This window comes from Astyanax mexicanus, chromosome 1 (assembly GCF_023375975.1).
Source record: "Astyanax mexicanus isolate ESR-SI-001 chromosome 1, AstMex3_surface, whole genome shotgun sequence".
NCBI lineage: Eukaryota > Metazoa > Chordata > Actinopteri > Characiformes > Acestrorhamphidae > Astyanax > Astyanax mexicanus.
Genome location: NC_064408.1, coordinates 87,345,753 through 87,358,120, shown reverse-complemented (window position 1 = coordinate 87,358,120; position 12,368 = coordinate 87,345,753). Strand labels below are relative to the sequence as shown.

Here is a 12,368-nt window from a genome sequence, read left to right as displayed (position 1 = left end):
CCAGCTCCTGGGGTTTTGTTTTTTCGCGCCCCGGGAGTTGCGCGTTAAGGGGAGGGTTCTGTCACATCTTTTGCCTGTTTTCTGTCTATTCTCATGTCTGTTATTCTCACGTGACCCGGCTTCTCTGTGTTTCTCCCCTGGTGTTTTTCCACTCACCTGTGTCCATTTGTAGCTCCGCCCCTCATTAGTCAGTCCCCAGGTGTTACCTGTTCTCTTTCCCGCCTTGTGTGTGTATTTAAGCGTCTCTGTCATTAGTGTTAGTTTGTCGGTTCTTGTGCGTTTGTATGTCTGTCACGGCTGTGTATATCCCGTCTGTTATTTAGTCTCCCGGTCTCTGAGTTTCTGTTTGGTTTATGTTTTGTTTTCTGTTCTATAATAAATGTTACTTGCATTAGCATCCGCTCTCCTCGTCCTACCTTCACACTCAGCGTTACAACTTAACAGTTTTACCTTTCATAGTTTTGCTATTTTTTATCTTAGTGTTGTGATGATTCTGGGAAGATTTCAGGCTGTGCCCCCATGGTGCCACAATTGCGGAGATGTTGACTGATGTTAATGAATGTTAAGCTGTTTTTTTTTTTGGATCCAATGGCAGACCACTACCTCTATTACTACAAATGAAGAGCCATCATGAGCAGTGCCCTCAATGGCTCATGGCTGGTTAAACAGAACTTTTGCCTTATAAGGAGCTTTTGTCTTTCCTCAAATGCCAACTTAAAGTAAAAAAAAAATTTGAAATAAACAGATAAAGAGTGTCTGTCTAAACGCCCACAGCTCCAGTCAGCCACACACAGATAAAACACAAACTCCTATTTGGACTGGCTCAAACATAGACTTATTCATAAGTGAATCAAATAAACCACAGTTAAAATAACATCAGTTTTATAGTTATTCTGGCTTTTGTTTGTTATAGGATGTGTCTCATTATCTAATGAAAATGTCTGAGATCTTTTTTTGCCCTTTTCAAAAGAAAAATCTTTTGTTAAACAGCCTTAATCAGACAGAGTTCTGTTCCAAAACTCCAAGCAAGCCTGTGGCACTCTGATGGAATTTATTCATATAAACTTTGACTCTTAACTTTATCCAGCTTAAGTGCGAGAAGATTGAAGGAACATTTTTGCAGGATCGCTGCTCCTTGTAAACTGTTTGAGTGTTTTTGTGGCTGCCAGGCTAAATGGGCAAAGAGCACGAGGTCTCTAATTCAACCAAGATGTGGTACATTAGCAGTGGAGTGGACCAGATGGAGCATTTTATCATTGAGCAAAAAACTAACAAAGGCACTTTCCTGAAACCACAAAGGTCAAAAAAAAGAATTAGCATAGGCAGTGTAATAATCGTCAAAGTAGATATATGCATATCAAATGGAGGATATGTAAAATCATATCATATCAGATGTTTTATAATGCATGCTAAAAATGTAAATGTTATACACTAGTACCTACGCCAACCCAGTATCTACAGCTGCATGCTGGATCAAATCCTAGAGTTTCCTACCTACCATCTACCTATCTAATCCTGTAACAAATCAAACAGTAATACCACGGATATTCCTATAGCCCCTGCAAATTGTGATGTTAAAACCAGCATGGGTGGGATAGTACAGTGAGTAATTGGATGCATATGCAAGGATATGGGTGTGGATGGATGCATAGACAGGAGGGGTATAGGATGATGAACGGGTACAAGGTATGGGTATAGATAGGTAGGAGCAAGTAAATGGTAATATAGTTCTTTATAGAACAGATAAAGGTATGGATGAGTAAATACAGTATCAAATGAATGAGCATTGATGGATAAGAATATTTTAGTTGTGGGTGGTGTTAGTAGTTTTGAATGGGTAGGGTATGAATAGGTGTGGAAATGGGCAGTTATAAATATGTACTGTAGTGAACGGGAAGGGGTATGGATAAGTATAGATATGATGGGTAGAGGTATAGTTTTGGAGTTTGCAGTTTGGATAGTCTGACATCAGTGTAAAAGGGTATGAATAAATATGGACAGATACGATTGGGTAGAAGTATAGATAGCATGGTTTGGTGTTGAGGTCATTAATGGTTCTGGGTGTTGATTGGTTGGGTAGAGATTAGGGCTGTGTATTGGCAAGGACTTGGCAATACAATATGTATAACTATACAATGTTTATGATAAAAATTTATTTCAGTATATTGTGCTAGTGTATGCAAGGCACTACACTGAAATCATTTAAGAGAAAAAAAATGGCATGGCATAAAAAACACATTATCCTATTTAATAAATCTAAATAAAAAGTTTATATGGAATCAGAACACTGGGATGTTACATACCATATGTTATATGAACATACCAGTATGGATTGATATGAATATGGAAGGCATATGGTGGCATGGATGTATATGGGTATTTGCGGATATAGAAGTTAGTGGTATGAATATGGATAGGTATGGTTTTGAGTAGGTATAGGTGGTATGGATTGGCACAACTTTATGAATACATGGATGAAAGCGTAACTAAATCCACGTGATTTTAGCTGGCTCCAGCTCAAATTTGAAAAAAAAATTTAAGTGGTAAAAAACAGAAGGGGTAGTTTGGCAGGGGCACTGGGTGATGTATGGGTTTAGGGGCAGGAAAGCAGAGCAAGCTGAGCTGCTGCTGTGGGTTATAGCTAACAGATTTCCTACCAGAGCAGCCAGAGTGAGCTGCTGGCTCTAACCATGGATGAGCTGATGTGAGGGGTCAGAATGGTAGGAGATTTTAAATAATATGTATTGACATCTAAAGAAATAAAGCAGATTTCTTTAAATGCTGTCTTGTTTCATCCATTCTGAGATCAACAAGTTGAGAGGGAGCTGAGGTGTGCTGTTAGTCAACAACAACAAAAAACACTGACCTATCCACTGTAGCCTAAGCTGGCTAACTAGTTACTTGATGTTCTTTAGCATTTCCAGTATCACACATTGGCTTTTAACACTACTTGTCTGAATTCAAGGACAAAAAAGGCTGTATCGTACCATACTTTTTGTTTAAATAGAATGCAAGATCAGCCCTCATTGGGGATCTCGCAGCATCTCTTTTATGCTGTTTGAAACAAATGTTATCTGTTCAGCATTCACAGTTTTAACAGAGCACCTCCCTGACATTACATAATGCTTAAGACAGAGAGACAAATAGTTTCCACTCCTTTAGTCTGAGTGCATGCTAATGCTGCACTGACATTAACAGTGCTTAAGAAGCAAAGATGCAAGAATAGTTTCCACTGTATCACAGATAATAGCACGTACAGGCTACACCAGTACACTGAGCTGGAGTGATTTTTGTATATTTACACAAACACCTCTTTTTTACATATACTGAGAAAAATCTGTTATGACAATTTTATTAGCAATGTAGGTATATGAAAAAGAGAAAACAGTGCTGCACTAATAAAGTGAGAGCAGTTTATATTTTTATAAATTAACAATGACAAAAACCATGAATAATATCAAACTGCACAGTTTATAACAGATCACAATCTAGAGGCTTGTGCAAAACATTGAATGATACTGAATTAACAATAAATATAATTTCATTACTTAAAAAAAAGGTTAAAATGTGAACAATTAACTATAACTGTTTTTTTATGATGTTTGGTTTAATATTTATAATATGTTACACTGGCAGCTGCTTACAGCTAGAACTGTTTAGATGTACTTTCTAAATGTCTCCGACTCTGAGGAGTCAGTGTTTATCTGAACGGAACAGTGAAGACAGTAGTGAACTGCAGTCGGACTATAAACATGTGATCTAAAAGACACAAAGCCATCATTAATTCAATTATTACGATTAGCAGTGCAATTCAAAAAGGATTTGCCAATCCTCATTTTACACAGTCAAGTCACAATATTATAACCATCTCCTCGTTTCTACACTTACTGTCCTTCATATCAGCTCCACTGACCATATTGAAAAAATATGTAGTTCTATAATTACAGGCTGTGGTCTTTTTGTTTTCTCTGCGTACTTTATTATCCTCCTTTCACCCTGTTCTTCAAAGGACAGGACAGACATGGTGGACAGTGGTGGTCCTCTGGGGTCCTGGTCATTGGAGAAAAGTGAAAATGGAGGATAATAACGTATGCAGAGAAACAGTATGCTGGACTACAGTGGAGCTGATCAAATGACAGAAATTAAGATGTGTTCATAATATTGTGACTTTATTGTCTATGTTGCTAATGTGTAAACAAATCACATTCAACTCAGAACAATCTTGGAATGCATTACATTCATGTTTAATCAGGGATACAGTTTATTTGCCTGTAATAAATAAAGACTAAATAGAAAATTTTACAAAAAAAAAGCACTCTATGTAGCTCTAATTTCATCTGTCTCCAAGAAAGCAACACATATCTGGATGATAAGTCAGGATTCCTTGTCCCTATAGGACATATTTGCATGATGTGACAACAACAACAAACATACTAAACATAACGACCATTGACATTCTTTGTATACACTGAGTATTTTTTCTGAATTATAATGAAAGCTAGAATGGAATATGGCTTTATTTATGTTGTTGTATGTTTAGATAACCCAGTGACCATAGAAAAGCATGGACAGTGCAATATCTCTCAAATGTAAAGCGCCTACATGTCTAGTGCCTCTGCTGTCTGGGTGCAGTATGATGTATAGCTCCACCTATTCACATATGTTTTAATGATAAAACCCCCCTTTTCATCTAATTCCATCCATTTCCAGTGTCTAATTCCAACAACTGCCACATTTTTTAATTCGCCCCTTTTTAAAACACCATTCTGCTATACCATAACAACTTAAAGCTATTTAAGTTAGTTACACTATAATCATTTCAATTGTAACAGATCTGGTTGAAGGGGCAGGGCTACCAAATTAGTAGTTTTTTCCATCCACCTTACATCTCTACTGAGCAGACTCAGATTTTGGTGCAAATTGTTGCAAATTTTACAACACTGCAGCCATTTTGGCTTCATTTCTATTGAATATTCACAGTGCCCCTGTTTCCACATTCATTAGACTAAGCTGTGTTTATAGTTTTTAAGAAATTTGGTGTAGACAGCTAATCAAAACACGGCAGAAACTAACAGATAAAATCCAGCTAAAGATTATACCAGATGTACAGCATATTCAACAGTACTGATAATACAGTTATGTATATATGTTGATATATGTGAACTAGTTTCCACTTTTTTCACTACCAGTCTGAGTTTTAAATTAGTGTATAAAGACCTGCATGACCATATATTTTTTGTTTTATTAATTAACGCACATTATATTTGTTAATATCCTTTACTTGGATTTAGATCAGGTCAATATTTTGACACATTTATTCAGAAAACCATGAAATTCCAAAAAGGTTCACATCCTTTTTTCTGTCTAATGTATGTGGACAGATATGCCACACGAGTGTGCAAGGTGAAGAAAAGAGACAGAGAAAGATTACAGTTAGAGTGCCATATGTGAAATGAGGGGCAGGCAGATGTATTTTACAGATCAGTCAGATAAGTTCATAACAGCCTGACAAACCAAGAAAACCAGTTTTTGTACGTTTTGTTATGCAAATCATTAACCTTTCTCAGTGTTTAGAACTTGGCATCACTTTCATGTGCTAATTGCTATTTCACCAAGAAGTGTTCTGAAGCATTTCTTGAATTTTATAATCTGTTAAATTAGCTGGATTAGTTTCATCTGAGTTGTTTCTGTGAATAGTTTGGTTTAAATTCAGTATGTATCTGCAGTGTGTGCAGTTTTTATAGTCAGTAAGGATTTGAGTAATTTTACTCTGGTATGAAAATGCAGTGTGTACATTTTACAGTATGTTTTGTACTGAATAAATTAGCCGTTTGAGCCATTGTTGTAGTCTGAAAGTATTTTTGCACTATAAGGCACACTATCGATTAACGTCTATTTTCTGGTCTATTTTCATACATAAGGTGCACTGGATTATACACTTATACACTATTATACACTAGTAAGGAACAGGAGTGTGGTCATGTTTTCCTTTTAGCTCAGCAGGTTTTGCCACTGGGGGACAAGGCCTGTAAAGCCAGTTAAGTAAACAAAACTATAAATTTCAGTCCTGGACGATAATCTACACAGATTTCTCTTCTAATAAACGTTTATTTGGGTGAGTAAAGTGCATTTATTTACAGTAAACATAGAATTCCAAATTTCCACTAAGGCTGTATGCAACAGCATTAGCAGCTAACCGCTAGCGCAAGCCGCAGTTAGTTGCTAATGCTGCCCGACAGCTCTCCACTGAGGAACCCTAAGTGTTCTGTTACGGTGATATCAGGGCGAGGTCAGCTAGAGGTTTATTCCACGTAGCTTGTTTAAACACTGTAAACACGCAGACAACAGTTCCATAATACTCAGCTCTGAATGGCGAAAGAGCTAGCACTGTGGTTAGCAGCTAATGCTAACACCGCTCAAGTCTCTGTGTTGAAGAACTATACTGAAATTCCTGTATAACTCTGTACTTCAGAGGAGTGGCTTTACTGCTCCTTACAATCTGATTGGTAAAATTCATACATAAGGCACACTGGATTATAAGGCACACTGACAATTTTTGGGAAAATTAAAGGATTTTAAGTGCGCCTTTTAGTGCAAAAAATATGTTAATTAAAAATCCAAGGCCAATCAGAACCCAGCAAATTAGAAAATTGCATAAGATTCACTAAAAAAACAATAAAACTCTACTAGAGCTAATGTTCACACAGAAATATGCCCAGAGTTTAAACTTGTAAACATCTAAGGCCGAAAAAAATGAAGGACACTGGGACTGTGGATAATCCTGCAGATGGTCCTGTAGTCTGTCTTGCATGTGGTCTTTTTTACATTTTATAGTCCTCAAGATGGTCTTGCGGAGGGTGTATTCTTGTAGCTGGTAGTCCAGAGGGTCCTGTGGATGGCCCGGTTAACCTATGCTTATATTGGTGGTCTATTGATGGTGTTGCAGCAGCCTTTTAAATAATCCTGTAGATGATTCTACATGTGTGCTTGTCTGTCTGATACAGTCCTGTCAACACTCCTGCAGGTAGTCCTGTTACACAGTCCTATAGACTGTCCTGCAGGTGGTGTTTTGGACAGTCCTTTAGACTATCTTGCAGGCCATCTCGTCCTGTAAAAGGTACTGCGGATGATCCTGCACAAGGCCTGGTAGGGAGTCCTTTAGAAGGTCCCACTGACGGCCTTACAGATCCCTCATGGGGTGTATTCTATTCAGGTCCTCTTTCACAGTGGCTGAGCTTTCATTTCTGCAGCTCTATGGGTGGGTTGGACGACCAGGACTCTGTCTGCGTGTGTGTGTTCAGTATCTTTTCCCGGGTCGACTGGGATCTGAAGACTTTACACACCATTCCCCAGAGCAGGCGGGGTACTGGTGGACTGAGGATAATGTAGACCCAGGGGTCAATGATTGGGTTCACGGACAGCAACAGCATAGCTTTGAGGTCCATCGCATTGTCACTTGAGTTCATATACACACGGATCTGTGGAGAAAGAGAAAAATATTAGCACTCAGAAACAAAGATGCAGGTGGATTTGATTGCATACATATATACATACATAATTAGACCACGGTTCATTTTGTTCAATCAATAATTTTTTTAACATTTTGACACATTGTTAGTCTAGTTTAATGGAAAAAATACAATTTTTGTTGTTCAAATTGTCAACAAAAGATCCTCAAATCAAATAATTTCAATAATTCAAATACACAACATTTCTAATGTAGTGCACCCATGTCTAATTTTAAGGAATTTAATTTATAATAAATGTGGGAGTGGCCTACTGCAAAATATACAAAACAATGGTTTATTAGTTTAGCTATACTTTAAGTATTAGATAAAAAAAATCTCAAATAAAGACAAAAATTGCAAAGGTCAACCTGCTGTGGGCTGCACTGGGTAGTGGTGTTATGATAAAAGCAAGAAGGCAGCGGGGTCATAAAGTATATAAAGCAAGTATAGATATAAAGTATAAACACCAGGCTATAGTTACATTACAAACCTGATTAACTCTTATCTTTTTCTCAGATTGAAATATTTGGCTAAATTTCGAATCTGTCCCTGAAACAAGGCATGAGCACATTCCTACATTACAAAAACTTTATAAATGAGGAGTTCATTGGCTAAAATATGACAGGCGTGTTTAAAGTCATATGGTGTCTGTTTACAGATATATTTCCGCCTTTCAACAAAAAGACCCAATAGGCTGATGATGCCACAAGAGGGAAAAGGTTAAAGTGCTACTGGGGAAGTCTCTGGCAACCCCCTACAATATGCACTACTGAGCAAAACACAACTATTTACTACAATTAATGAGGTTTCGTCAAATAAAAAATATGTGGTTTCCCCCCTTCTTATACCTAACTGCCCAGAGGTGTTGCTGCCATGTAAATAGACTTTCCTGTAAGGACTTTTTTCCTAGTCACCAACATCACTATGCGTATTTACACAGTAGGGGTGTAACGGTACAGAAAATTCACGGTTCGGTTCACACCTCAGTATAAACCCCACGGTTCGGTACATTTTCGGTATGGTTGGTGGAAACAATAAAGAGGCTGGGCATTCTGTATAGCCTCACCATTATTAACTTTATAATAACAATGGAACTTCATTATAAACATGTTTAATTTTTTTGAGGAATGTTGTAATGGGGCACTTTATTGCGCCACTTTATTAAGAACAGACCAACAGCATTACTTTAACTGTTTTAACTACAAATATTTTTTTCCTAAACATATTGAGAAATAGAGAGAGAGGGGCTGTGCAAGAGAGAGAGGGCGAGTTTACGCGTACTGAACCGTGACCCCCATACCGTGACGGTTCACAAAGAATACACATAGCGTTACACCCGTAGCACACAGGCAAAAAGACGTTTGAAATCCGATCAGACCCTCCACATTTGTGCAATATGCCTTTAAATCCTATACTTATCCAATCTAAGACCCCATATGAAAGTCACACAACTATGATTTGAAAACATTGAACTGAACTGTCAACAAAGCTCTGAAAATATCAGTCACAGTCTTTTCAGCCTAGTAATGTAAAAAAAGCAAACAAAAGTGATCACACTTTTTATCCAGTAATTCAGCTCTCTATAAAGAATCCTTCAGTTGACATATTGTTCACTTCATCCCACACTATATTGCTCCCTATAAGAAGACTATAAAACACAGACAATAATTCACCACTTTCAAGTAAGACTCATAGTTATTTGACCTTTTTATGATTTGATAGAATTATACATCAAACTACACCAATGCTGTGCTGTGTAAATGTGCTTAAACAGCCAATAATTCAGAGGTATTTGTAGATGTAAAATAGCAGTAATTTTAAACGTATGCTGGGTCTTGTGCGGAAAGTGTTCAAACAAGAAGTAATTAATGAAGCATGAATATACGCACCATATCACACCCCTGAATACATGCTCAAACAATTTAGACAGCAGTTCAGCACTCTGCAGCGAAACCCGCACTCTAATCTGACATGAACATACACATCCTGCTAGTGAAGTCACATACTGAAGCATTCAAACGAAACTAGACAGTAATTCAGCAGCTCTAAAGTGAAACTCATTGAGCCGTTTGTCACGAAGACACACACTGTGTTTCTAGGTTCTTTTAAAATCTTTAAAGGGGGATCCTAATGGGTTCTTTAGTGCTTTGTGACAACATGTGTGTTTCATTACCACTTTGTTTACAGCCATGAGACTGAAGACAGTCTAATTTCATAGTTTGTTAGCACTGTTAGCCTAGCAGCTCCAGATGTACATTTAAAAAGCACCAAATATGCCTTGGCTCATTGATTGCGTCTGCTTCATCTGTGCAATAGTGCACAATTAGGGCTGTAAATTACTTATGGTGACTACTGTATAGGTATCAAAGACATGTTCATTTAGACATTTTATTTATAATGTCTTGATTGCTTGTTTTTTAGGTTTTTTTTTTTCTTTAGTTCATTGCTCCACTTATTTTTTGCAGTCTGGGTTTAATTTTTTGCCACCCTGTTAATGAGGAAAACTTTCAAGACGTGAATTTAAAGAAAGTTTTCTAACTATTCATTAATAATGTAAAATAAATATTTACCTAAGTAATATTTCACTGTAGCATTTATTAGCAGACTATCACATCTTGCATAACTCATATAGAAGCATCTTTTTAAACACAGATTGCACAGGGAAGTTACCAGCCAATACTCTAAATTAAAGATCTGATGTTAGATATAGACATGAGTTGGTTAAGAGAAACAGAGAGTGAGGAGAAGAAGGAGGAGGAGAAGATGATAAAAGTATCTTCTGGATGTTGAAGTTGACTTCTGGAACTAATTGTGGTGCTACTTAGATCCATTGTTAAAGGGCTAGATAAAGAAATATCTACATTTGCATTTTCATTGTATTGAAGAATCATTTACCAAGATAAAGACTCTTACAGCTTTCAACAGACACTTTGAGATAGTGAGATAATGTCTAATTTATTTATTTTATTAAGAGTAATCCAAGAAAATTGTTATTATTAAATACATCAAATACATTATTTAAATAACTGAGGTGGTCCTATGCAGAACCAGTGACTGGCTTTACTTAACAAGAATCTGTACATTAACTGAAAGTTCAGAAAATATTCAGTTTAAAAGCTGCAGTTTACAAACTATTTCACATGTGTGGTATTTCACAGTATAATGTAAGGACACATTGTGATGTCGTTGAGGACTAGAGGTCTCTTCATCAGGTCAGATTGGGTCAATAAATGGTTAAGGGGGACAGATATTGGACAGATTTGATGTCTGTTTTAGGTTTTCTGGCTAAAGTAACAAATTATATTTTAGAGTATACCAGTCTAATAATAAAGCAGTGTTTCTAAATTCTGGTCTTGGAGTAGAACCACAAGCAATGGCTATTTTGGTAGTCAAATATTCTGGCGATCATGTTTTGATTAGTTGATCTAGTTATTTCTGTCATGCATGTCTTTGTTTCCTGTTACTTTATAGCAACAGCAGAACATGGGATTTAAATGCCTTTTAAATGCTGAGAAGAAATTTAAATGTGAAATGTGCTTATATTTTGTGATACAGTATATATATGGGAAAACATGATGGTATGCAAAAAAATTATGGTTGATCACAAGCCATCAAACCAAGCTGAACTGCTTAAATTTTGCACCAGGAGTGGGATACGGTTCCACCAAATACTAATTACTAATCATTGCAGGTATCCCTTTCCAACTTAATGTGTTGTTAATGAGCTGATTAGTTTGATCAGGTGTGTTAGGAATATGTAAAACACAAAAAAGTGCAGGGCAGTGGACCTCCAGGACCAGGGTTGTGTACCACTGGGTTAAGAAACGCTAGGTTGAGATAGGGTCATTCAGAGGTTAAGAAAGTTGTGAGCAGAGCAAAACGTGATGAAATGAGACTGGATCCTCACCACTAAAGGAAGAGAGCAGATGACGAAGGCGATGGTCATGAAGCCCAGCAGCACCAGGTGCTCCACCTCCTCCGTGATGGAGAGGGAGCGCTGCCCCCTGAACCTCCTGAAGGAGCTGCGGTTGGCCTTGCTGCGGCGGTGCATGAGCAGCAGGTGGTAGCTGACCGAGGCGTTGCACAGCACGGTGCACGCGATCATGATCAGCAGGCACGAGGCGTACACGCTCTTATAGGCTATATGTCCCGGTCTCCTCGAGCTTAGGTCGATGAAGCACCACGTGCCCGGGCAGTACTGCACGTACCTGCCGAAGCAGTCGTCCAGTAAGGGCGCGAGGCAGAAGAGCGCGCACGCCAGGTAGACCACGGGCAGGAGCACGTAGCCGCAGCGCATGCTCACGCGCCTCTCGTACAGGTACGGGTGTCCGATGGCGAGCCAGCGCTCCACGGCCATGCCCAGCAACAAGGCCAGCGTCACCAGGCTGAAGAAGGTCATGGAGAAGCCGAAGTGCGCGCACACGGCGCGCGTTCCGCTCATACCCAGCAGGGAGCGGTTCTGCGCGTACGCGGTGATGACCAGCGGGCTGACCGAGAAAGTGCCCAGCAGGTCGGTGATGACCATCGCGGTCACGAGCAACTGGAACAGAGAGGCGCTCTGCTTCCTCCGCCGGACCTCCAGCAGCACGAGAGCCACCACGTTCCCCAGAACCCCCGCCGCGAACATCGCCGCCGAGGTGCGGGGCGAGCCGGCCAGCACGTCGGTGCGCTCGCTGCAGTTCATAGTTCCCATCGTCATCTCTCGCGCTCCGTACACTCCTCACCGCTGCTCGCCGGGCTCCATACTGCCGGAGAGACAGCGCACGCCGGAGTTTCCCGCTGTAACGCAGAAGTTACTCACCCAACACAAAGCAGCTCCCAGAGCGGAGAGTGAGGGGGCTGGGGGAGGGGCGGGGCCTG

At 39.1% G+C, this 12,368-nt stretch overlaps 1 protein-coding gene across 1 annotated transcript; it reads right to left on the bottom strand.

The window, feature by feature from the left end:
• Positions 1-6,832: 6,832 nt before the first annotated feature.
• ptger2b (prostaglandin E receptor 2b (subtype EP2)) lies at positions 6,833-12,339 on the bottom strand. The gene is made up of 2 exons (XM_007252930.3): positions 11,416-12,339; positions 6,833-7,478 (listed from the first exon to the last, which is right to left on the bottom strand). The coding sequence occupies exons 1-2, from the start codon at positions 12,205-12,207 to the stop codon at positions 7,239-7,241; spliced, it is 1,032 nt and encodes a 343-aa protein (XP_007252992.2). The 5' UTR covers positions 12,208-12,339; the 3' UTR covers positions 6,833-7,238.
• Positions 12,340-12,368: the final 29 nt, after the last annotated feature.

What these genes read in the sequence shown, in the direction of transcription:
- ptger2b (XM_007252930.3), bottom strand. Translation starts at nt 12,207, where the DNA reads ATGACGATGGGAACTATGAACTGCAGCGAGCGCACCGACGTGCTGGCC. An exon ending in TCTGCTCTCTTCCTTTAGTG is followed by an intron (nt 7,479 to 11,415) that starts GTGAGGATCCAG and finishes CTTTCTCCACAG; the next exon opens with ATCCGTGTGTATATGAACTC.